General features: G+C 42.0%; 1 protein-coding gene across 2 annotated transcripts in view; it reads left to right on the forward strand.

Annotated features, from left to right (window-relative positions):
* The window catches only part of GABRB3 (gamma-aminobutyric acid type A receptor subunit beta3), a 233,671-nt gene that overhangs the window by 184,394 nt on the left and 21,900 nt on the right, over positions 1-27,377 (forward strand). For both annotated transcript variants that reach the window (XM_054164813.1, XM_054164812.1), the window contains 3 exons: positions 14,563-14,783; positions 21,512-21,594; positions 24,299-24,436. In XM_054164813.1, the coding sequence (XP_054020788.1) occupies positions 14,563-14,783; positions 21,512-21,594; positions 24,299-24,436 (442 nt within the window). The remainder of the gene's footprint in view (positions 1-14,562; positions 14,784-21,511; positions 21,595-24,298; positions 24,437-27,377) is intronic.

The following is a 27,377-nucleotide window of genomic DNA, read 5'->3' on the forward strand; positions in this document are numbered from 1 at the left end:
CAAGAAATTTCCCTTTAAAATTATTCAAAGCCTAATTCTTTTTAAAGGGCACTGGTAGGGAACACACTTTTCTACTTCTTTCACAAGTCTCTGTATGTCAAGAAGTTTGTGTGGGGGTTGAATATCATGTATGCTTGTAATACTTCCTCTTGGATACAGTTCTTGGCTTTTTTTCCCATTTATTTTGTGCGTTACCGAGTTTCATGAGCATAGCTCTGTCATGGGATGAGTTTATTCTACCCACAGTAATGGGTTTTTAGTAAATGCATTGCTTTCCTTTTGACTCAGCATACATCCCAGCTTCGTTATTGCAAGATGTAAAGTAGGATGTAGGATTACTGATAGAGTGAAAGAGCAAGTGAGGGAAGCTGGCAGTGTGAATAACGTGTCTGGAGGGAAGGGAACAGGCTGTGCAGGTCACTTCACTGATCACCTTTCCAACTTTTGGCCATTGCAGAGAAATCTATTCTAGTTTATTTCCTTACTCAGAAGTGGGCACATAATATTCTGGTCCTAATGAACTGTCTGCCCATTTACATATAAAGAGCCAGAGTTGCTATGGACACCTTGTCATGGTGTCTGTAGTGGTGGATGCTCCTCGTGCAGGGCACCAGGGCAGGGCCTGTCTCACTCTTGGCCAGGAGCAGGGCAGTGGAAGACCACTGCAGCAGCCCCAGGCATTGGTCACCTCCCTGGGGATGGGCTGGTGCCAGTCCAGGACATGGGCCCACAGGTGGTCCTGGCTCATGGTTCTCATGGCTGGGCAGTGCAGGACTGTGGGGAGCTGAAGACCAGCCTGGAAGTCTTGAGCCCTGGGTATGGTGAGGAGGAGGCCCATGGGGCTGAGATGAGGTCCTGTGCCATGGGTAGGCCTGGAGGAAACCCAGGGTCTGACAGGGCCAGCAAGATCTGGATGTGTTCTCTAGGCCTGCCCCACACAAAAAGTGTGTGCCCTGATATTGAAAAACACATGGATCACATTTTCAGTTTTTCATTTCAAAAGCATTGGATGGCCAGTGTAGTGTCACTGTCTTCCTCAAAGGGCTTGTTCATGGTGTCTGTCGTGAATGGGATTTCCTGTAAGGTTAGATAGTGTTGGATGATAGGTTGCACTCGATGATCTTGAAGGTCTTTTCCAACCTGGTTAATTCTATTCTATTCTATTCTATTCTATTCTATTCTATTCTATTCTATTCTATTCTATTCCGTTCCATTCCATTCCGTTCCATTCCATTCCATTCCATTCCATTCCATTCCATGCCATGCCATTCCATTCCATTCTAATATCTGGTGGTTTAGGTAATCACAGCAAGTGGAAGTTTGCATGTCAGCCTTGCTGCTCTAGTGCCAGTGAGGTTGGTTGGCTCCCAGAGTCAGCAAATTAATAGGTTTGGAGGTGAGAAAATGTAAAAAGTTCTTCTCCAAGTGGAGTAAATATTTATTTTGTAACCAAAAAGTGTGGATGTAAACAGATATGTATATCCATTTTCATTCAGTGCTTGTTTCCCCTAGCATTCTGTTCCTAAATAGAATTTTGATTTGTTAACTTTGGAGTGATTAAAATAATATCGTGATTTCTGGACTGCTGTTACAAAGGACTTTTACAGTTCTGTGGTGACAAGGAGAATGTAGACTTTTCAATCTGAAATAAGGGTTTATTGAAAATTTTTTTGACCATTCTCATGTTTGATCATATTAAGTGAGGGAGGCATGGAGCTATGTGTTTATGGTCACAGTATTTAAAACACACTTGTGATCTGGTGGCAGTTATAGAGATGTGGTGGGACAGCTCACATGACTGGAATGTGGTCATGGATGACTATGTCCTTTTTAGGAAAGACAGGTCAACAAATAGAGGTGGTGGAGTTGCTCTTTATGTGAGGGAGCAACTGAAATGTATTAAGCTATACCCAGGGGTGGAGGAGGAGCAAGTTGAGTGTTTGTGCGTGTGAATTAAGGGGCAGGCTGGCATGGATGACACTTGTGGGTGTTTATTACAGACCACCTGATCAGGATGAGGAAGTTGATGAGGCCTTCCACAGGCAGCTGACAGCAGCCTCACAATCACAGGCCCTCGTAGCCATGTGGGAATTTAACTACCCAGGTATTTGCTGGAAGGCCTACTCGGCCAGCCAGACGCAGTCCAGGATGCTTCTCCAGTGCATCGATGGTAACTTCTTGATGCAATTGGTGGGTGAGCCAGCTAGGAGAGGAGCACTGCTGGACCTGATATTCACCAACAAGGAGGATCTGGTTGAAGAGGTGAAGGTTGAGGGCAGCCTTGGCTGCAGCAATCATGAGATGGTGGAGTTCAGGATCTTGTGCAGTAGGAACAGAATACCAAGCAGGATCACAACCTTGGCCTTCAGCAGGGCCAACTTTGGCCTTTCCAAGCAGTTGCTAGGGGAAATCTCATGGGACAGGCTACTTGAAGGCAAAGGGCCCCATGATAGTTAGTTAATATTCAAGGACCACTTCTTCCAAGTGCAAGATCTGGGCATTCTAACAAGTAAGAAATTGAGAAAGGGAGCCAGGAGACCTGCATGGTTAAGTAGGGAACTGCTGAGCAGTGGAAGAAGAGAGTCTACAGATCCTGGAAGGATGGTCTGGGCACTTGGGAGGAGTATAAGATGGTTGTCAGAGTATGTAGGAAGGCAACTAGGAAAGCTAAGGCCTCCTTGGAACTCAACCTTGCAAGGAGGGAGGTCAAGGACAACAGAAAGGGCTTCTTCAAATACATCACAGGAAAAACTAACACCAGGACAAGAGGGTCATTAGGAGCAGTCAGCATGGATTTACCAAGGGAAAGTCCTGTTTGACCAACCTGATAGCCATTTATGAGGACACAACCAGGAGGATAGATGACAGTAAAGCAGTGGATGTGGTTTATCTTGATTTCAGTAAAGTGTTTGACCCCATCTCCCGCAGCATCCTTGCAGCTAAGCTGAGGCAGTGTGGTCTGGATGATCAGGTAGTGAGGCAGATTGAGAACTGGTTGAAGAAAAGAAGTCAGAGAGTTGTGTTCAATGGGACAGAGTCTAGTTGGAGGCCTGTAACTAGTGGAGTCCCTCAGGGGTCAGTACTGGGACCAGTACTATTCAATATATTCGTCAGTGACCTGGATGAGGGCAAACTGGGTGGAGTGGCTGACACACCAGAGGGTTGTGCTGCTGTTCAGCAAGACTTGCACAGGCTGGAGAAGTGTAATGAGTTTCAACAAGGGCAAGTGCAGAGTCTTGCACCTGGGAAAGAACAACCCCATGGATCAGGATAGGTTGGAACTGAGCTATTGGAGAGCAGTGAAAGGAAAAGGGACCTGGGGTCCTAGTGGATGGAAGGTTGACCATGAGCCTGCAGTGTGCTCTTGTGGCCAAGAAGGCCAGTGCCATTCTGGGGTGTATTAGAAAGAGTGTGGTTAGTAGGTTGAGGGAGGTTCTCTTCCCTCTCTACTCTGCCCTGGTGAGGCTGCATCTGGAATATTGTGTCGAGTTCTGGGGCCCAGTTCAAGAAGGACAGGGAACTGCAGTCCAGTGCAGAGCCACAAAAATGATTAAGGGAGTGGAACATCTTCCTTACGAGAAGAGACTGAGGGAGCTGGGGCTCTTTAGCTTGGAGGAGAGTAAGGGGTGACCTCATTAATGTTTATAAATATGTAAAGGATCAGTGCCAAGAGGTTGAAGCCAGGCTCTTCTCAGTGATGCCCAATGACAGCACAAGGGGCAGTGGGTGGAAGTTGAGGCATAGGGAGTTCCATGGAAACAGGAGAAAAAAAATTTTCACTGTGGGGGTGACAGAACACTGGAACAGGCTGCCCAGGGGGGTTGTGAAGTCTCCCTCTCTATAGATATTCAAAACCTGCCTGGATGTGTTCCTGTGTGATCTGGTATAGGTGATCCTGCTCTGGCAGGGGAGTTGGACTGGGTGATCTTTTGAGGTCCCTTCTAACCAATAACATTCTGTGATTCTATGTATGTCCAGCTATGAAGGCTCTTGGCTACCTCCACTACTGCTGTCCCAGAACACGTTGCAGACACTAAAAGAATTATGAATGCAATAGTCTAAGATAAATGGGAATGTCTGGACCAATACAACAAATAATGTCAACTTATGGCGCTTGCTTGGAGCTTCGTTTTGCCTTAATTTTTTTTAATTGATAATTCAAGTAATGTCAAAGAGAGATACAGATTGATATATTTGTGGAAAGAACACAGCAGAAATGTAAGAAGTCCTTCATTCTGTAAGATGGGTACTTGGTAGGTCTGAGTTTTTTAACCTCTGTTCATGTCTCAAAACTGAAAAAAAACCCCATCCCATAGCTTTAAGATTTTAGGGGACTAGCTTAATTTTCCTACTCACTGGTGTCATGTCTTACTCCTGTGTAGGAGGCAAAATCAATTAGTTGTCAGCTCCCATCTTTCTAAGGTCAGCTGCCTCAATTGTGGGAACCAGCTGACAGCTTATAAAGGGTGATTTTTTTTCTTCCCTGTAGGTTGTTAACAGGATTTCAATTAGTGCAATTAAATATATCTAGTTTCTTGAGGTTCTGGAAGCTTTAAAATAAATAAATTTGTGCTTTGTGGAGAAAATTCATTGCCTCAGTGAGCCTAGCATTATTTTTCTTTCTTAAAAGTCTTTTTTTTAAATGGTATTTGGTGGGGATTTTTCTAATTTGATCTCTTAGATTTTTCAAGTACAGCATATAACATTTGACGTCTCTATTTCTATTCCTCTTTTTTTCTAGGAAGGCTCAATCAGATACTGAATTTTATGTTCTATCTGTCCATCATCAAGTGGATTTTGATTGCAATTTGGCACACAGACTTTCGTCAGATCTTCAGGGATGTAGTGACAGACCACACTTCTTTAAGCTAGGTTTCTGCCACTAGATCACAGAATATGATACCCTTGATGTGTAAAGGTATATGTTAGCTTTTCTTTGATCAGCCCCTTGGGCTCCTGTTTACTGAGAAGCCTGTGGTGTCATAATACTTGTAATACTCTGAATCTGAGAACTGTTTAAGTGTTCTCCCCCTATCTGTCAGGGATTAAATAGCCCAGACTGACTTCTTACTGTTCTGACTTACGTCCCTGAACTGAAATATTTGCAGAAACTTGGTTCTTTCTCTCTCTATACTCATCTTCCAAAGCTCAGCCCAAGAACTTGCTTCCTTGTCAGCTAGTGTCCTCTGATGTTGAGATGAGAGAACACCCCAAGAATGGGAAGGCATATCTGTCTGTTTGTTATGGGCAGAGGAACACAGAGAGAGAAAAGCTAGCTTTTGAAGAGTAAGTAAGCTCCTGTGGCCATTGCAGGAAGGCTGCTCCCTTCATTCCTGTTGAAAAGCTGCTCTTCTGTTGCACTGACCACCAAAAAGCTGGGGAGAAGCTGCTTTGGCTGGTTGCTATGTCAACTGTGCTGCCTTTGCCTGCAGAAAGCCAAGCACAGGTTGATATGGCAACCCTCTTCAGAGATGCTCAGTGGGAGACAGGCTCTCTGGAGAATCACAGAATGATAGGGATTAGAATTGACTTCTGCAGATCATCTAGTCCAACCCTGCTGCTGGAGCAGGTTCACCTAAAGCAGGTTGCACAGGATGGCATCCAGGTGGGTCTTGAATGACTCCAGAGATGGAGACTCTACCACCTCTCTGGGCAGCTTGTTCCAGTGCTCTACCACCCTCAAAATAAAGAATTTCCTCTTGTTTAGATGGAACTTTCTATGTTCAAGTTTGTGCCTGTTACCACTTGTCCTGCCATTGGGCACCACTAAGAAAGAGTGACCCCATCCTCCTGACACCTACCCTTTAGGTATTTATAAAATATCTCCTCTCAGTTTTCTCCTTTCCAAGCTAAAAACTCCCAAGTCCCTCAGCCTTTCTTCATGAGAGTGATGTTCTAGTCTAATCATCTTTGTTGCCCTTTGTTATACTCTCTCAAGCAGCTCCCTGTCCTTCTTGAATTGGAGAGGGCAGAACTAGACATAGTACTCCAGATGAGGCCTCACCAGGGCAGAGCAGATGGGGAGAAGAACCTCCCTCAACCTACGTGCTGCGCTCTTCTTGATGCATGCTAGAATACCATTGTTTTTTCTTGGCCACAAGGACACATTGCTGGCTTGTAGCCATCCAGTTGCCCACCAGGACTTCCAGGTCTTTTTCCACAGAGCTGCTTCCCAGCAGGTCATCCACCAACTTAGACTCATACATGGGGTTATTCCTCCTTAGATGCAGTGCCCTTGTTGAACTTCACAAGGATACTCTTTGCCCAACTCTCCAGCCCAGGGGGCTACCAACAGTTTCCCCACTCCCTGCTCCCTTCCCCCCTGTACATGATAGAGGAGAGAGAAGAGCAGAGAGCTATTTGTTAATAATCACAACAACTCAATGCAGCCAAGGTCAGCAAAGCCAGCGGAGGCCAGAGCTTGTATCTGCTAGAACGAAGGAAGTGAAAAGAGAGAAAGTTAGTTTACCAAACTAGCTTTATGTTTGTTATCTGTCCAATGAGATTATTTACACCTTATCATTATTTTCCTTTTTATATTCAATGGTGATTTATTTGCATTCTACTACTTTCTGTTCAAGACCTGTGGAAAACTTCCCAGGCACAGCCTAAAACTACCACAGCTTTTCTGAACATGTCTTTACTAAACTAGTATTTAGCTATGCGAATTATTGTGTACATGAATCTATTTTTCCGATCTCTTCAGTATATGCTAGAGGGACAGATTTACACCTGCTCTGTTGAAACATAGAATTCGTTGAGTTTGGCTTTGCACCTTGCTTTGGGCTTATTGGGAAGAATGTAACTCAATCATCAGTGCTTCAGAAACAGCTCCTTGTAATACATCAGCTATATCTAATATTTGAAATTGTGTGGAAGGTGAGGAAAGGGACCTTGAAGTTATGTAGAGACTAAGATGTGGATTTTCAATACATCTTTTTATCCATTGAATGAGTATTTGCTTTATTAACTTCTCAAAGATAAATAATCCAAAAGCTGATGATAATTAGCACATGTGCCAGTTGGTCAAGAAAAAGCAGCATATGAATTTATATCCATTGGAAATCAAACCCAGGAATATGCATTCAAAGTAGAGACAAGTCTGTCTTCCCAAGCAGTGGAATAGTTCTTTTTTGCATACATTTTTCTAATATTTCAATGTATTTACTTTGCATGAATAATTTCTTTTGCCTAACTGCCATATTAGCAGCATTCCATCCGGGTTGTTAATTGCAGTGTTCTCTCTAGCAGTCATTTTGAAGAAACACATCATTTTTACAGCTAATGGAAAACTTTAATATCCTTGATACATAGCATAGTAAGACTGTAAACTGTGATAGTCAAATGTAGAACATTATTGCTGCTATGATGAGCAAATTTCTATTGAGTACAGAAGAGAAAAAGCTAAAGATAGCAAACCCTTAACAGAAAGCAAATTATTGTTTGCTTTTAGTATTACAGCATATTAGTATTTACCACTCATTAGTCCTGTAGTCAGTGCATTAGGTATTCTACATTATCATGCTATAATACATTCTGCCTGTCTGAAGTAGCTTTGCGGTTCAATCATAGTTTTCTTCCTATATGGTGTGTTCATTCTCTGGAGAGACAAATGTCATGTAGAAAACACTTAAAAATTTATTTGTACATGGTTTGCACATAATATTTGTGGGTCTCTGTAATTCTCCCCTAAGGTGTTTTGAAATCACAGATAATTCTCATGAAGAGCACAGATATATTATACTCTAGTTAAGTTGTGGTATCAACCTGTTTACCACTGTATCTCAGTTCCTTCACAAGTATTATCTGCTATTCAGGTTGGGGTGTTTTTACTTTTTTTTGTTTTCTTTTAGGGAAATCTATTGAAAAATACACCAGCACTCTGTGTGTGTTAAATGGCATCACTGCAGTGCTAGAATGTCAAAGGATTCTCATCACCATTTCTTATCCTTGTAGGATGTTCCATGGTCTTTGAATGCACAAAACCTCATCTTGCTTCACAATCCAGCTTTTCCTATTTAGAGGACATTTGTCCTGTACTTCAAAATCACTGTGTTTTTTCTTTCAGGTCTTTGGGTGATTTTGTTGCCTTAGATGTCTATTACTGTGAGGAACTGGAGAGGGTAAAGGTGGACCCTGATTATGGCATGGTATCATGTGGGGAAAAATACGATTTATGGAGGTGTTTGCTGCTGAGAAGATTGTCCATTGCTCTGAGCACTAGATAGAATTTCCTAAAACTGGCAGCTCTGTGTCATCTTTGACATACAATAACAAACTTTAATACAGTACCTGTAGTGGAATTAATTTCTTCTGGCTTCTGCCCTCTTGACCTCCACATCATATACCCCCCTGGAGGAAGGTGGCAATTAATAAACTTTGTAGGCTACTTACCAAAGGGTGAAAAGTCCATTTTCTCATTTTACCCAACCTAGTAAATTTTTTCAAGTTCATACCCAAACCATGTACACATTTTCTTCTGGAAAAGGGAAACTGTATTTTGTGGGTACACAACCTAGCAAATTAGTCAAAGAATCAGAGCTGACATCCTTACAGGTTTTAATAAGCTTGACTTTGTAGAACCACCCCGAGGAACTGGCCTTTTCTGCTTATCATAGTGTCATAGTATCATAGTATCAGTCAGGGTTGGAAGGGACAACAAGCATCATCTAGTTCCAACCCCCCTGCCATGGGCAGGGACACCCCACACTAGATCAGGCAGGCCAGAGCCTCGTCCAGCCTGGTCTTAAACACCTCCAGGGACGACTCCTCAACCACCACCCCAGACAGCCCATTCCAGGGCTTCACCTCTCTCATGGTGAAGAACTTCCTCCTCACATCCAGCCTGAATCTCCCCACCTCCAGCTTCATTCCATTCCCCCTAGTCCTATCCTGAGAAGTCCCTCCCCAGCCTTCTTGTAGCCCCCTTCAGATACTGGAAGGCCACAATTAGGTCACCTGGGAGCCTTCTCTTCTCCAGACTGAACAGCCCCAACTCTTTCAGTCTGTCCTCATAGGAGAGGTGCTCCAGCCCTCTGATCATCCTCATGGCCCTTCTCTGGACACCTTCCAGCACGTCCATATCCCTCTTGTAATAGGGGCTCCAGAACTGGAGGCAGCACTCCAGGTGGGGTCTCAGCAGAGCTGAGTAGAGGGGGAGAATCACCTCCCTTGCCCTGCTGGCCACACTTCTCTTGATGCAGCCCAGGATCTGATTGGCTTTCCGGGCTGCAAGTGCACATGGAGAGCTCATGTTGAGCTTCTCATTCACCAGCACCCCCAAGTCTCTCTCCTCAGGGCTGATTTCCAGCCAGTCCCTGCCCAGCCTGTATTTGTGCCTGGGATTGCCTCGACCCAGATGCAGGACCCTGCACTTGGTCTTGTTGAACCTCACGAGGTTGGCTTGTGCCCACCTCTGCAGCCTGTCAAGGTCCCTCTGGATGGCATCCCTTCCCTCCAGCATGTCTGCTGCACCGCACAGCTTGGTGTCATCAGCAAACTTGCTGAGGGTGCACTCAATGCCACTGTCCATGGCACCCACAAAGATGCTGAACAAGACTGGTGCCAGGACTGATCCCTGAGGGACTCTGCTTGTCACTGGCCTCCACTGGGACATGGACCCATTGACAGCCACTCTTTGGGTGCAGCCATCAAGCCAGTTCTTTATCCATCTAGTGGTCCAGCCATCAAACCCATGTGTCACCAGTTTGGAGACCAGGATGTGGTGCGGGACACTGTTGAAGTCTTTGCTCAGGTCCAGGTAAACGACATCAGTTGCTCGCTCCTCATCTATTAATGTTGTAACCTGTTCATAGAAGGCCACCAGGCTGGTCAGGCAGGATTGGCCCTTGGCGAATCCATGCTGACTGTTCCAAATCACTCCTCACACAACCACGCGCTGTCAGTACAGTTCTGATATGAGTTTGCTACTGCTTTTTGCTTTGAAGTGATTGAAAAAAGTGTGATGCTGAACATGCATGGTTCATATTAATTCTTTCTATCCCATCATGTTGAGAACAGGTGAGTCTGACAGAGCACAAATCTACAGTGATCCTTCAAGGTGTTGCGGTAGCACACGTGTTCTTGGGCACTATCTCTGCCATGCCTATTGTGCACAAGAGGAGTGGGGTTAGGTGTCAGGGCATCTGGATAGTAAATTGCCATTACAGAAGATGCTACATGAACATTTTCCTTGGTAGATACTAAGCTCAGAACTGGGAATGAGCTGATATTTTGCATGCAATAATGTACTTTAAAAAAAAACAAACCCAACCTGAGTTATCTGGATATCCTTGCTTTGAATACTTGCAAATATGGTCATATATATTAGCAGACATATAGATAGGGGTTTTTGTTTCAAGTTAAGATGAAGTAAGAAGTGAAGCTTAATTGACAGATCACTGAGGAAATATGTAACTTAGAGGTTGTATTTTGGATGTTTGTCTTTCAGTCAAGACACTGAAAGTTCTTGATGTTTGCTGGAGGTTGCTATTTCTACATGTAATTTGGAAAGTTTTTTTTCCATTGTTCCTTGCCATAGTAAATCTTCTTATTAAAAAAACAGTACCACCTGTACTGTTACATGTGTTTTGCTTAGCTAGTTAATTACTCCATTTATTAACTGTTAATGTGCATTTTATATCAAGCCAAAGGAAAAAGGAGGCTAGCCTAGAGGTCTGATCTCTTCAGATGTGCTGCTTCTCTTTTGCTTTGGTACTAGCCAGTTCATTTGGCAGAATCACAGAATACATCTGTTTGGAAGAATCCTCAAAGATCATCCATTCTGACCCTCAACCCAGCGCTGAAGGACTGACACTAAACCATGTCCCTAAGTGCCAGGTCCTCACACTGCTTGAACACCTCCAAGGATGCTGACTCCATCACTGCCCTGGGCAGACCATTCCAATATTTGATAACCCTCATTCCAATGTTTGATAACCCTCTCTGTGAAGAAGTATTTCCTAACATCCAGCCTGAACCTCCCCTGGTGCAACCTGAAACCATTTCCTTTAGTTCTGTCACTTCACACCAAGAAGAAGAGGCTCTGCCCCTCCTCACTTCAACCTCCCTTCAGGTAGCTGCAGAGAGCAATGGGGTCTCTCCTCAGCCACTTCTCAAGACTGAACAACCCCATCTCCCTCAGATGCTCCATGAAGGTCATGTGTTCCAGGCTCTTCATGACCCTTGTTGCCATTCTCTGGACACACTCCAGCTTCTCAGTGTCCTTCCTGTAGTGTGGAGCCCAGAACTGAAGAAAGTACTAGAGATGTGACCTTACTAGTGCTGGCTACAGTGTTTCTAATACAAGCCAGGATGCCAAGTGCTGAGCAGTGCCACCCCATTTCTTTATATCTGTTTAGCATTTGTGCATATGCTGTGCATCTACACCTAGTGAACTTTTGATGTACTGCTTATCCATCCACAACTTTTATGAACTCAAATTTCTTGTCATTGATGTGCAAACTAGTAGAGACACCAAGCACTTAAGCAGATTTTCAATGTCAATAGAAACAAATTTTAATCAAGGCAAAGCAGAGCTGTTAGATGATATTCATTCTAACGCACCAGTGTCAGAAAATTGGTTGAGGAGAACATGAGGAGAGTTACATTTTTCCTGACATGCTAATGGGAGTGAAGCAAGCCAGTCACTAGTGGTGTCTCCCAGGGATCAGTGCTGGGCCCCATCCTGTTCAATATCTTTACTGATGATCTGGACGAGGGGATTGAGTCACTCATCAGTAAGTTTGCAGATGACAGCAAGCTGAGGGCAGGTGTTGATCTGTTAGAGGGTAGGAGAGCTCTGCAGAGGGACCTTGACAGGCTGGACAGTTGAGCAGAGTCCAAGGGCATGAGATTGAACACATCCAAGTGCCAGGTTCTACACATTGGGCACAACAACCCCATGCAGTGCTACAGGCTGGGGTCAGAGTGGCTGGAGAGTGACCAGGCAGAAAGGGACATGGGGTACTGGTTGACAGCTGGATGAACATGAGCCAGCAGTGTGCCCAGGTGGCCAAGAAGGCCAATGCCATCTTGACCTGCATCAGGAATAGTGTGGCCAGCAGGAGCAGGGAAGTCCTTGTGCCCCTGTACTCAGCACTGGTTAGGCCACCTTGAGTCCTGTGTCCAGTTCTGGGCCCCTGAGCTTAGGAAATATGTTGACTTGCTGGAATGTGACCAGAGAAGGGCAACAAAGCTGGTGAGGGGGTTGGAGCACAAGCCCTATAAGGACAGGCTGAGGGAGCTATGATTGCTTAGCCTGGAGAAGAAGAGGCTCAGAGGAGACCTTATTGCTCTCTACAACTACCTGATGGGAGGTTGTAGACAGGTGGGGGTTGGTCTCTTCTCCCAGCCACCCAGCACCAGAACAAGAGGACACAGTCTCAAGCTGCACCAGGGGAGGTTTAGGCTGGATGTTAGGAAGAAGTTCTTCACAGAAAGAGTGATTGGTCATTGGAATGTGCTGCCCAGGTAGGTGGTGGAGTCACCATCACTCGACGTGTTTAAGAAGAGACTGGATGGGGAGCGTTGTGCCATGGTTTAGTTGATTAGATAGTGTTGGATGATGGGTTGGACTCGATGATCTTGAAGGTCTTTTCCAACCTGGTTAATTCTATTCTATTCTATTCTGTTCTATCCTATCCTATCCTATCCTATCCTATCCTATCCTATCCTATCCTATCCTATCCTATCCTATCAAGTGCATGTAGTATATAGCATGTACCTCATTCACCATTGAGCAGGAACCTTTAGTCCTACCAAAGAAAGCTTCTGACAACAAGGTCAAAGGAGGTTCTCCTGAGCAGTCATGTTGAATTTGAGTTTTGAGGAATGAGCAGGCAGTTTTGAGGAATTCCAGGCAGTTCCACACAGACTCCTTTTTTCCATTAGTGAAACCATTTGTTTTCAAAGGTCTTCTATTAGTTTCCTAAGATGTGAACAGCTTGTCCTTGATATCTGTAGTGATTTTTTTTTCCTAAGCAATTAATGTGATATCTTAAAGCTATAACAGGTCCCTCGTTAAAGAGAATGAATTACTGAATAAAAAATACAAAGTCTCTGAATCTGAAAGGCATGCTCAAGTCTCATTTGATTTTAAGGAAATGCTGTAGGGCTTGAGGGAAGCAGGGCAGGATCAGTGCCTGAAACTGGGTTGTCTCCACGTGAAACCCACTACAGGAACAGACCATTCTCAACAGCCATGCTTAGAAAGCCTAACAACCTTTTCCCAAATAAGCAGCAAGCTTGAGGAGTTTTGTATCACCAGCTTGTAGAACCAGATGCGATTGCAGGTATCCTGTGGCTTGCACACATTTAAATGTGTTTGGAAATTACATACATTTCTCTATGTTTTGAGCTTCATGATGAATTTTATCCTTTAGAGCATTCCTGTAATTTGAAAATCCAAGTTTTAATGGCTCGTGCTTCCTCTCTTTTTTCTTTAATTGTTAAATATGGCAGTATTATCATATCTAAACCCAATGTTTACTTTAATTGTAAGCACCAGTTTCCATTAATAAGACAGTATTATTTTCAGATGTTCTCCTTTTTTATGTAATGCATAAAAATAGGCTTTTAAAAATTAAAATATCCTTACACACTTCGAAAGTCATGAGGGAAAGAAAAGACAAAGGTTTTTCTGTTCTAATAGGAAATTTTGATATCTAATGTGATTTTGTTTCCATTTTGCTGGCAATTAACTTTAAGTTGTTCCCAGACTTCTTTATTTTTTATAATACCATGAAGCTAATGAATGAGGCCTATTGTCTAAGACTTCCAAAGTGTTTCAACATAGCATTATTACAACACAACTGAGTCAGGTTAACAAACTCTGAAATGAAATAAAGAATCTTAAAATAGATGGTTTAGGGCTATGTATCCGTGTTTAAGCTTCTTGCTAGTGAACACAGCTCACAACAGGCACTATGAGACTTAAGTGGCAAAATTACGAAAACCAAATACTGACATTAGTGCAACTTTACAATTCCATGTCCTTCTAAGTACCTATGTAACCTGCTGATGAGAAGATCTATATGTCACTGCAACATGTAATCTCACATAAAGGCATATGTATAAATGACATCTTTGCAGCTAATTTTTCAGACAGAAATTTGCACACTATTTCAAAACACTTGGGATGTTTTTCCCATTTGTCTGTCGTTGGTAAAAATGGAAAAGATTACAGTAGTTTCTTATTATCTCATTTATCATTCCACAAACATCAGAATTCTGGGTTAGTTGTCAGGGGAACTACCTGAAAGAAAAGAAGGAGCAAGGCAAAAGATACCAATACTAGATTAATTTCTTAAGATTTGAAATACTTCCTCAGACCAGTGCGATACTTGAATCATTCAGATTTTTTAATGAGGGATAGGAATATTTAATGTTTTAAACAAGTGCTTGGTTTCTTAAAAAAAACAAACTAAACCAAACCAAAAAACTAAACCAATAGCAAAATATGCTAATAAATGCAAAAAATTATAAATTCTTTAATTGCACCAAGTCTGATTAACTGTTGTGCTTCTCTTTTTTTTTTCTTTTCTTTTTTTTTCTCCTCACCAGGATTACACTTTGACTATGTATTTTCAACAGTACTGGAGAGATAAGAGGCTGGCTTATGCTGGCATACCTCTGAACCTCACGCTTGACAACCGAGTGGCAGATCAGCTCTGGGTGCCTGACACTTACTTCTTAAATGACAAGAAATCATTTGTGCATGGTGTTACTGTGAAGAATCGAATGATTCGCCTTCACCCGGATGGAACAGTGCTTTACGGCCTCAGGTCTGTACTTCCGTGATGAAGAGTTCCCCACTGCCGTTATGTATTGTTGATATTTACTTCCTGGTACAAGGTTATTCCAAACACTGGGTAGGACATTATGTAACATTCCCTGGAACTCTGAAAGATGCCTGTAGAAAACAAATGACACATTTGATGTTTCTTAATTTTGCCAGAAGCGCCTTCAGTCAGGTTTTATCTGTAGTCACCACATCTGGAAAACCCACTGGCTATAGGAAGCAGAAAGACACACATTAATTGTAAACCTGGAAATTTTGTCCAAAATACAGGCAGTAAGATTGTAGGTGCTGATGTTGTCTCTTGATGTGTCTGGAGTTAATAAAGGAAAAGGTGCAAGCAGCTCTGGTTGAGTGGAGTCAGCCACAGTTAAGTCCATGACTGTGGGTACTTCCAGTGATTTCTTAAAGCAGGGATCACCACTACAATGTGTTATATTCCAAGCCAGAGGTACAAAGTGATCTTATATTATCCTACTTTCTACCTATTTTAGGCTTGATGTGTTTTCTTTGTTTTCTGTCATAGCTATTATGGTTAGAAATGCCCAAAAAATCCTTGTAATGAGCTTAATTACCCTAGAATAATCTTACTGGAATACTCATTAGTATCAAAAAATTGCTTGCTTTGGACAGATTACTCATTTTACTCTAATGGTTTAAATTGAAGCAATTTCCAATTTACAATTGAAGCAAGTCTCTGCCAGTGGAAGCCCTGTTTTCATCATTCCAAGTTCCTTGTATTTGTAAGCATAGGTAATACTCAACATTGCTACATATAGACAATGTAGGATAAAGAGTTCCTAGTATACAAATGAAGTGTGGAAAGTGGTGTGAATAGATTGTGTGTCTACTATCATTATTTTACCTGCTTTCATTTTTTTATCAACAGTTGAGTATTTTCTTATCAATGAATTTGGTCTTGGCCCCTCACTTTTTTAACTTCTATTACTTATCACGTATGGCATATAATTGGATTAACCTTTCTAGACAAAGTAAAAATAGACTCATTATGAAACTTTAAAGAAGTTTAGGATTTCAGGAAATACTGTCATTATAATTAACTGTTTTAGCAAAAGGAGACTTTTTTCATCTTGCATGCTGTTCACCTGGTGTGGAACACTACAGGTTTAGGATTCTTTCAACAAATAGTTAAATGTCAAAAAATTATGCAAGATATTTTTGTTTCCTTTATCTGAAGAACCATCCCCACAGGCAATGCAATAAAAAGGTGACACAGGTTAGAACACTTGTGCTTGTAATAAAATATAGAGGTCTTTTTGTCACGCTCTAAAATTTGAAGCCATTCAGATGGGATTAGCTGTCATAAAATAGTGCATTTGATAAAACTAGCACAACATAGTTGTCCACAAGCAGGCTGCATTTCACTTGATAGTATTTGCTTAGCAGGGATTTGACCAGTAGCTCATTTGTAGCACACTACTTTCCATTCTCTTGCCTTGGAAAGCACCCAAAGGTCAGATATTCATTGTGTGAAGTAGAAGAGTTACTTTATGAAGGAAACTGTCTGAAACTAAAACTTGGCACAATGTAAGACATTATGATCTAGAGGAAGAAGTATCTAAGTCTTAGCTCCATTGATGTAAAAGCTTTCTCTTTCTGTGGCTCTACCACTAGCCTGTCTTGTAGTGTTGTAGCTTCAGATAATCCCATGACACAAGTGTGGAGCCACGGTGTGGAGGCAATGATTCATCCTGTGGGCTGAGACCAAAAACTGGAGTTTTATGTGCCACAAAACACAGGGTCACAGAGAATAATAGGGAAGGTTTTGGAGGGCTGCAACTGATAATAGAATATCCATAGAGCAAAGCAGTTTCTCCAAAAAATATATAATGAAAATAATCCCAAGGCCACACTGACTCTGTGTTGTCTTCTGAACAATGTTAAATATATCATAGTTTTGAAAGACTTGACCTTTAGTTATCCAAGGTTTCTCTCTACTTCAGAGAAAGTAGTTTGCTACCTCAGCAAAAGTTTATGACAGTGGAGGAATGGGACAGTGGCTTTTTGAAGTTCACCTGTTTCTGGAGAATTCTCTTTGAGCATGATATGGACTGTTGTTCCACCTTGGTCAGAAAAATACACAAAACGTATGATGATACCACAGGTTTTTTTCATAATAGAAATAATGAAAATGTAGACTGGAGATCAAAAATAGTCCTTCTGACTGCTTGTGAGATTGCCATAGACTTTTTGTTCTCAGGCATTACTATGCTAACCATTCTAAATATATGGAGTGGAGGAATATGTGTATTTTATCTGAAAGGACTCATTAAGTTATTGCTTGTATATAAAACATGTTGGATGTTTGCAAGGAGAAAAGATTAGTTGTGATCAGTCAGACAAGGAAACCACACTTAATTCTGCTCTTTTTTTATTGAATGAATGTGCTGCTGTATCAAGATGAAAAGAAGATCAAATTAGCCATCAGGACTGTTACCTAGTGACATAAGAAGTACTTATACTGCTTAGACTGATTTATATTGTAAACTTTGGGGAAAAGAAAATACCTTTCTGCTAATTGTTTGTTCAGCACCTCCCAACGCATCACAGGTGGAATTTCTATACAATATAGCAATATGATCAAAGGCAATCATCACAGCAATAAAGTAGCAGGGAAGGATAGAAGAATCAGTATCGACAGGAAAGATGACTGAGATAGGGAATTTTAAGCAATTAAAAATACTTCCTTTGTGTATTGCATTCACCCCAATTGTGTGTATCTGTGTACTGCTTTGTCTTTCTCTGGCTTGTAATTGCTTCTCTGTCACTGCTGTAATGAGGAGTTCTTGAAACCTGATTGTACTGCTGTGTCAGGCAGCATCCCATCACATAAAATATAAACCTGCTCTTCTTGGGAGCATGCAAAAGCCTAAGCAATTAACATTTGGTTTTAGTGAGCATTTGTGCAAGTTAAATTTGGTTGCTTGAGCGTTCACTCAAGAGGGACCTGAGCACTCAACTCTGAGTAAATGGGGTAAATCTGTTTCTATCTATATCCAGCTATATCTTCTTTTGCAGTGGATATTTATGAAATTGAATAGTGATGTGAATTAATAATGGTATTTAAGAACTGCATAACGGTAAAAAAATACATTTTGTTCTAGTGTAAAAAGTTACTTGAGCAAGAACATGCAGAATCTGGTACTGGAATTTGTGACACTACAGTATGTGAATAAGCCAAAAGAACAATATATTACTTAAGCCAAAAGGTAATTAATAAGTCAAGTACAAGTTTGACAGCTGCATATTTTTTAATAATTCTGACAAATTAATAATTTGTAAGTATACATGTTCTATGTGGCTGGCATTTAAAACTAGTTACACAACAGAATAGAATAGAATAGAATAGAATAGAATAGAATAGAATAGACCAGGTTGGAAGAGACCTTCAAGATCATCATGTCCAACCTATCATCCAACACCACCTAATCAACTAAACCATGCAAACAAGCACCCTATCAAGTCTCCTCCTGAACACCTCCAGTGATGGTGACTCCACCACCTCCTCGGACAGCCCATTGCAATGGGCAATCACTCTCTCTGTGTAAAACTTCCTCCTAACCTTCAGCCTAAACCTCCCCTGGTGCAGCCTGAGACTGTGTCCTCTTGTTCTGGTGCTGGTTGCCTGGGAGAAGAGACCAACCTCTGCCTGTCTACAACCTCCCTTAAGGTAGTTGTAGAGAGCAATAAGGTCACCCCTGAGTCTCCTCTTCTCCAGGCTAAGTTGAGATCCTGGTACAGCATTCCCTCGTGTATCAGCATAGCTCATACGGATTCTGTTGCAGGATCTTAAATGAGGCCCAGGTCAGTATAGGGAAATGTACTAAAGCATGAGATGGACACCTCGTAGCAGCAGTGCTCATGTGTGCCTGGTTGGTTTGTGTTGAGCATAATTATCAGCTGACTCAGGAGCAAGGTCATGTGATGGCACAATCAGTATGGCTTTGTCAAGTTGATCTCTGCTAAGACTCAGTTTTCTTCTCTAAGACTCTATGCTAGTCCTAGTTTTATATGCTTAGTTAGAGCTGATAGTAGTCATCATATTGAGGAGACATTCATCCCCATAATTAATAGCCCTGTGTCTAGCACCTTTCTTGATGATCCGGAAGGGCATTTGCAAATGGCAGTTACAGTAATGTCCCCTAAACTGCAGAGCAGGTGAGGAATTGCTGTTTGTAAACTATTCCAGCCCTCTGGGATGTGTTAATAGAGGAACCAGAGCATCTCCCAGCAGGGAGATGGAAGAAAGTTGACCTTAGTACCCTCCTGTGACTTGCTATATGGGTGCCTGTGTAACTACCGTAAAGGTATTGATAGGGCAGTCAGAGTGAACAGCAGTGGCAGAGAGATGTTTGTGCCATAGATAAGATGGGAAGAACAAAAAATAGCAATATGCCTACTTAGAACTGGTAGGAACACAGGCGAGAAGATACACTGAATAACAGATCCTTGAATGTTTTCTTCTCCTAATTGATCCCCTATATAAAGAAATGCTAATATTTTCTCATTCAGAAAAGGGTGGCCTCTCTTGTCCTATGAAATAGTTGCAATGGCCTTAATCTCTTTCTTTGGCTATTATGTGGTTATCCATCTGAAATAAACTATATGATAAGGATACATATTCTTTCTTTTCTGGGAAATTGGATAGGGCATTCACACTAACAACATAGGATCCTTTTTAGTCTGAAAGAGGTGGAAAAAGACCCCTAGCTACTTTTATCCTCTTGAAATGTTGCCTCCGAATTTTGAAGTAGTTTACCAGATTAGAAGACTGCAAATTGCAAAGATAAATGGATTAAATAGAAAGCTTAAAAATGGAGAAAACACATGGGCAAAACCTTAGCATTGAGGGTTCCAGCTTTCAGATGTATATTGAAGGCATTCACTTTCTTGTATTATTAAAAATTATCACCAGAGTAATATTGAACTATGAGCTAATGGTCCACAATGACCATCTCTTGTTTATATCAGGGAAGAATCAGTAAGAAATGGACCTAGTCAAGCCCAGAAGATAATTTAAATAAGAAATTTATTTGAAGCTATTATTAAGAAAGTGATGCATAATCATTTACATACTCTTGATGAAGGCTGTGATTCAGCAAAACACCAAAATACGCTGAAGATTAACCGTGAGCATATGACTATATCTGTCTAAAAGTTTGTGACCATTTGAGGCTGTGTCTTTAAGAAAGGGACAGTGTTAGAACACTCTGGTTGAATGTTTTGGTACCAGAATGAAAACATGGTACTCTAAACAAATTTCATTGGTAGATTGGTAGAATGCAACTTTAAGTTTTAGGGCAGTTGGAGTTTTTCTGAGTTTCTGCCTGTTCTGCCTTTCCAGCCTGTCTGCTTCTCAGCAAACTAGCCGGAGCTGACCTTGAGATAAGCAAAACTAATGCCTGCATGTGCTTTTGAAGCCCAATAACATCTCTTTTTCTTAATAACTGCCTTTCCTTCTCTCTCTAACCCCTTTTTGGGAAAAAAAGGGAGGTAGCGGGGGAGAGAGTGGGTTACAGGGAGGAAAACCCTCCTCTTCTCGATGAGGGAGTTTTGTTGTGTTATTTTTCTTTGCTGTATATTTCTGTATATATGTTTTGTAAATACTGTATATACTGTGTTATATATAACCTGCATTCCATATATGCTTGTAAATATAGCTTTGCTTCTCCGACTGAGATTAGCTGTGGTTTCTTTCTCTGTGGGGGAGGGAGAGCTAGGCCCTCTCTCAATCCACCACAAAGTTAGCATAAATATATAAATCCATTAATTTAAAATTAAAGTGCCAATACTGCATGAGGCTGTTAATACAATTGTTTTGGTTGTGCATGTGTGTTCTTGAGACTCCTGATACACCAGCGCTTGATGGAGCAGGGAAGATTTAGGTTGGACATAAGGAGGAAGTTCTTTACAATGAGAGTGGCAAAATATTGGAACAGGTTGTCTAGGGATGTGGTTGAGGCCCCATCCCTGGAGACACTGAAGATCAGACTTGATGTGGCCCTGGATAGCCTGATCTAGTTGGAAGGGTTCCTTGCTCATTGCAGTGGAGTTGGACAAGATGGCCTTTGAGGGTCCCTTCCAACTTGACGTAGTGTGTGAATATGCAGATTCATCAATAGTGAAAGTTTTGCAAATCCATCCTTATTATACTAAATTGCCAGCATTGGAAACAGAGAAACGAAAATACAGTTCTTTAGGGAGAAAATGTGAAATTCAATATGGTGCATCATTACAAAATCCTCTTTATCTGAAAAATAGAGAGATATACTGAACTTTGAAACAAAGCCTTTTGCTGGACTTCAAATATATTTTTCAACATTTGGGGAGTCAGTTACTCACACAGCTCTAATCATTTTGACATTCATAGCAGATTTTTTTTCCCTCCCATTTTCTGTTACAAAGTCATATTTTTTAATCTCAGCAAATGTTTTGAGTAGCATTTTGCATATGTGGATAGATCCATTGAACCCCATTGGGACTGGTTGCATAAGGGTAAGTCACAGTGGGTTGTTCCATTGTAGTCAAGGTAACTGCTGTTGTATTAAGCTGCTGCTCAGTGCACAACTGTGGACCAGATTTTCACTTATTGTAAGCTATTCTTCAGAGAGTCCTCACTTGGAAAAATGAGCAGCAACAACAAAGCCTGGATTCCTGGCTCTACTGTAATTCTATTTGATATTTGCATTTCAGAATCACAACCACTGCAGCTTGTATGATGGACTTGAGAAGATACCCATTGGATGAACAAAACTGTACTCTGGAAATAGAAAGCTGTATGTATCTAAGAAAATGTATGTAGAAACTAGTTCAGATGCAGGGCAGTCTTCCTTTCATGCAACTATGTAGTATTTACACAGGTGTCTAGAAACACAATGTGACTTGTAACTATCACCCTATGGATATTATGTTTGTTTATTTTATTTTGAAAAAAAAAATGCAAGGGGTCATCTATTTCTAGATGGTTGGATGTGTCCTAGAAAAATGAGTTTAGGACAGAATGAAGTCATTTATTGCTCCAGATGGTTTTGGCAAGAGGACTAGATGCTTATCTTCAGCACAAGAGAATAATTTTTTATATTTAAATCTGATCCATTGTCAAGAAAGCAAACACTCTGGTATTATTTTCTTGCAGTATGTTTTATTTTTCATGGGTGGTCTTGCTGCAGGTCCCCCCAGGCTTACAGATCGACCCCATTTATGATAGGCAGTTCTGTTCCAAACAGAACCGGAGTCTCTCTTCTACCTAGTCATGTCCTAGGTTTGCAGTATTCCAACTGGTATCACAATATCACCAAGGTTGGAAGAGACCTCAAAGATCGTCGAGTCCAACCTGTCTCCACAGACCTCATGACTAGACCATGGAACCAAGTGCCACGTCCAATCCCCTCTTGAACACCTCCAGGGACAGTGACTCCACCACCTCCCTGGGCAGCCCATTCCAATGGCGAATGACTCACTCAGTGAAGAACTTTCTCCTCACTTTGAGTCTAAACCTCCCCTGGCGCAGCTTGAGACTGTGTCCCCTTGTTCTGGTGCTGGTTGCCTGGGAGAAGAGACCAACCCCTTCCTGGCTACAACCACCTTTCAGGTAGTTGTAGACAGCAATGAGGTCTCCCCTTGAGCCTCCTCTTCTCCAGGCTAAACAATCCCAGCTCCCTCAGCCTCTCCTCATAGGGCTTGTGCTCGAGGCCTCTCAGCAGCCTTGTTGCCCTTCTCTGGACACCTTCAAGTGTCTCAATGTCCTTCTTAAACTGAGGAGCCCAGAACTGGACACAGTACTCAAGGTGTGGCCTAACCAATGCAGAGTACAGGGGCACAATGACTTCCCTGCTCCTGCTGGCCTCACTATTCTTGATGCATGCCAGGATGCCATTGGCCTTGGCCACCTGGGCACACTGCTGGCTCATGTTTAGGCGGCTGTCAATCAGCACCCCCAGGTCCCTGATTGGCAGCTCTCCAGCCACTCCGACCCCAGCCTGTAGCTCTGCATGGGGTTGTTGTGGCCAAAGTGCAGCAGCCGGCACTTGGATTTGTTGAATGCCATCATGTTGGACTCTGCCCGTCTGTCCAGTCGGTCAAGGGCCCTCTACAGAGCCCTTCTACCCTCTAACAGATCAACATCTGCTCCCAAATTGGTGTCACCTGCAAATTTGCTGATGACTGACTCAATCCCGTTACCCAGATCATCTGTGAAGATATTAAACAGGATGGGGCCCAGCACTGATCCCTGGGGGACTCCACTAGTGACTGGCCGCCAGCTGGATGTGGCACCATTCACCACCACTCTCTGGCTCGGCCCTCCAGCCAGTTCCTAACCCAACACATAGTGTTGCAGTCCAAGCCACGAGCTGACAGCTTAGGCAGCAGTTTGCTGTGGGGGATGGTGTCAAAGGCCTTGCTGAAGACCAGGTAGACCACATCCACAGCCTTCCCCACATCCACCAGGCAGGTCACCTGATCATAGAAGGAGATCAGGTTGGAGAGGCAGGATCTGCCCTTCCTAAATCCATGTTGGCTGGACCTGAGCCCTTGGCCATCCTTCAGGTATTTGCACTTCAGGATTTCCTGCTCTGTTTCTACTAGTGGCTGGAAACTGGGCCATCTATGGAAAATACTACAGTATTTTCTACTACAGAAGCTAATGGAAGTGGTGATACTCACAGTCATTAGTGTCAGGGGAAAAGATCTTCCCCAGTTATGTTTTTCTCTACTTGTGGAATAATCCTCTTCTTTCTGGTGATTATCAGCATACATACACACTTGTGCTAAATGCACATGATGTTTCAAATCATGCTAATCTACAGTTTGGCAGATCATAATGTAGCATTTTCTGTGTTGTTGGAGCCCTGTTTACCCCCATACACCACTCCAGCTGCTGATACTTTTCATTGTGGCAAATGACAAACCACATGCAGACTGTGTGTGCTGGGTTGAGGCAGCCCCCTCTCCCCACCACGGGCAGAAATAAACACTCAAACAAACAGATTGCAAAAGTGATGAAAGTTTAAATAGAAAGCAGTGAATGTTTACAGAAAACCCAAAGCACAGTGACAAAGAAAGATCCCAAAGCAAACCCAGAGGCATCCCATTCCCACCTGAGGGTACACCCAAGACCCCCAGGGCTCCTTCTTCCCCCTCCCTCTGCTGGGCTAGTCTCAGCTGGCCAGGCCTGAGACTGCCCATCCCCCCCCGGCCTTGGGCCTAGCCCGGCCCAAAGCCAGCAGACATCTCCCCCAGTTACCGGCTGGCGGAGGAGGAAGAAAGAGAAAGTGCTAGACCCCGCACTGGATCTTATAGTGGTGCAAAGAATTATGGTAGGAAATACACACAATTTCCTGTGTCCATCCCTCTGGGCTGGACTTCTGGACACAGGAAGTGAACACACCAGGGGGCACCCAGCTCAAACTGCAACACTGTGTTTGAAGCTACATTTCAACCTGCTGTTATTTTGGACTTACTCTCCTGCTTTACCCGCAGATGGCTACACAACTGATGACATCGAGTTCTACTGGAGAGGTGGAGATAATGCAGTCACTGGCGTGGAAAGGATTGAGCTTCCTCAGTTCTCCATTGTGGAATATAGACTGGTGTCAAAGAATGTTGTCTTTGCCACAGGCAAGTACTGTCATTTCCCCAATTAGTGTTTAATTTCCTTGTGTATGACAATTAACTGGGTTGTTAATCATAATTAATAATTGTTAATCATAATTATATATAGTCTGTGTTGTGTGTTTAGCTAAAGAAATTACTTACTTGGTAAAGCCTGGAAGCAGGAACCCATGGAGTATAATTTCATGTTTATTTTTTCCTGTGTGCATATATGTGTGATATTTGACACCTAAATATCTACGATATAAGTAATTATGATGTCATTCACCTCTGAATCATGAATTTAAATGGAGTCTATGGGGTTACTGGCCATACTTGAGTATGTTTGGGTGTATTAGATCAAAAAGCCATGTTTTTTGTGAACACCTCTCTGCAACTTTCCAGTACATGTTTGTACTGTTGTATAATGAATGCAATATCTTTTACATCTTGATTTGCACTGATGGGTATAAACAAACCCATACATAGCCAATGCTTTTTCATTGCTGTTAAGATACTAAAATTATATCCCTGGGTTTCTACCTTTTTTCCTTGAAGATTTAATTGAAGTTACTGGTATCTTTGGGTGACAAAGCATGATATTGATTTATATGTTTGATGTTGCATACCAGCACACGAAAACGTTGTTATGTGTGATAAGACCAAAGCAATAGAGAAAGCTATCAGCAGTTATGGAGCTACTACTTGGGATCCCCAGATTTTCAGGACACTTTAGACCACAGGAGTGTACTGTTTGGTCTGTCCCACCACTCTAGAACAAGTGAAGCACAGCTCTATTTAAAGCGTCACTTTCTCCACTCTTTCGACACAGCGTCTGTTTCAATGTATGCAGAAACAGAAGTTTTATTTCAAAACAAAACGTAAACATTGCTGGGATTGAAATTAATATGAGCAGAATTGCCAGATAGTTCCAAGGTAGAGGAGAGCAGATTTACATTAGACATTAGGAAGAAGTTCATCACCATAAGGGTGGTGAGACACTGGAACAGGTTGCCCAAGGAGGTGGTGGAAGCCTCATCCCTGGAAGTTTTTAAGGCCAGGCTGGATGTGGCTCTGGGCAACCTGATCTAGTGGGAAGTGTCCCTGCCCATGGCAGAGGGTTTGGAACTAGCTAGATGATCTTTTAGGTCCCTTCCAACCCTGATGTTTCTATAATACTAAAATTCTACGGGGCTGTTCTTGTTTGTCATTGTGAATGGAAGTTGGTTTTTTGTTTTGATTTTCTATAGGGAAACAGATACTCTAATTCTATATTCCTTCTGTTTTGCAGCTAGTGTCAACTTTGGCAGCCAGGGCTTAGCTGCCCCTTCACAGGACTGTGTATGTTTTTGTAGCATGACTTTTTTGGACTCCAAGGAGCAAATAGAGAATTTATTTGGGAAGTTTTTTTGGCAATCCAAAACCAAATTATGAAATACTTCCTTAAAGGCACGATTTAGTAATGTAGAGGTGAGACAAATTTAAGTTTAGGAAAAAGATAAATCCAAAGACCTGTGAGACAAGTGTGAGAGAGAGTGAAACCTAAGAGCTGACATTTATATGACTGACCAAATTTTCAGAATCATAACAATTATTAAAAAAAAACAACCAACCAAACAAAAAAACCCCACAAACTTTAAGTAGTCTCTTGCTTCAGTGTTTTAAGACAGCTTGATGTTAGCGATGAGACAGTCACAGAGAGCAGATTACACCATATTGCATCTAACATTTTCTGAAGAATATAATTCTTGTCTCTGATGCAGATGCAATACTGAGTTTATTATTGTTTAGGTCCAAGACATTATGAAAATGTCGAATTACAACATTTTGTGACAAGTATTTCCATTCAGGTGAAACAGCAGATTTATTTCTTAAATCCAAATACTTAATTCTGAATCCAGTGCATGCTAATTCAGTATTCAGTATTCAGTATCACTAAGGTTGGAACAGACCTCAAAGATCATCAAGTCCAACCTGTCACCACAGACCTCATGACTAGAGTAGGGAGGCCACTACTGCCCACTGCAGGCTTGAACTCATGAATGTGATGAGTACACACTCTCCAAGTTTCTTCTCAAGACCCTGCTTTCTTATGGTTCTACTAATCAGGGCCAGTTTCTACATTTTTGTGGAGAAAAAAAAATTAGGCTTCTTTTTTTCTTTTTCTTTTTTGGCTTTGAGGTTATTGTAATCTCACGGGAAGATATTAGTTCTTTGAGTGCAATATCTCAGTGAACATTTCAGATATGTGGGTACCAGTGTGCTTTGATTGTATAAAGCTAAAAGAAGACTTCAGAGTCATGACATAAACAGCTTTTGGAGTAATTATTTCTCCTATCCTCCATGAGGAGCAGTGCAGTATAATCTTGTGTAAGTTATGCAAATGGAAAAATCGGTTCCCATAGTTACTACTGAGCAGCAACAGTAAGCATGGGGAAAAAAACCTCAGATAATGACAGAAAACTGTATGGGACTGCGAGAGGGAGGAACTGCATGTATTTGGGAACACAGCACTGGAGTTAACATTTTTTTTGGCAATTTTGCAAAATGGACATGAAAAAAAAGAATAAAAGTGAGTATGAATAAGTGTAAAATACAACATCTATACAGCTAGTTATTCCTATACAAGTTCAGGATAGTGAATACCAGGTTAGGCCGGGATCCTGTATTGAAAATCTAGAGGCTGCTATTGATCTCAGACTGAATATGAGCCAGTAACACCTTTTTGAGGGAAAAAAACCAAACCAAACCAAAAACAAAACCACAAAAAACCAACACACACACACACCCAAAAAAAAAACCAAAACCAAAAATCTCAGATGAACCACACCTTATAAGGAATCTGATTTGCATTGCTGAGGCCTGGGCTGAGTACTTGTGATTGTGGGTAACACTTTTTGGACAGTTGTGGAGCAACAAAAGAAGGTCTGGGGAAAATTCGTAGGTGTAAGTGGAAGTCTTGAAAATG

This window comes from Dryobates pubescens, chromosome 10, assembly GCF_014839835.1.
Source record: "Dryobates pubescens isolate bDryPub1 chromosome 10, bDryPub1.pri, whole genome shotgun sequence".
Classification (NCBI taxonomy): Eukaryota; Metazoa; Chordata; class Aves; order Piciformes; family Picidae; genus Dryobates; species Dryobates pubescens.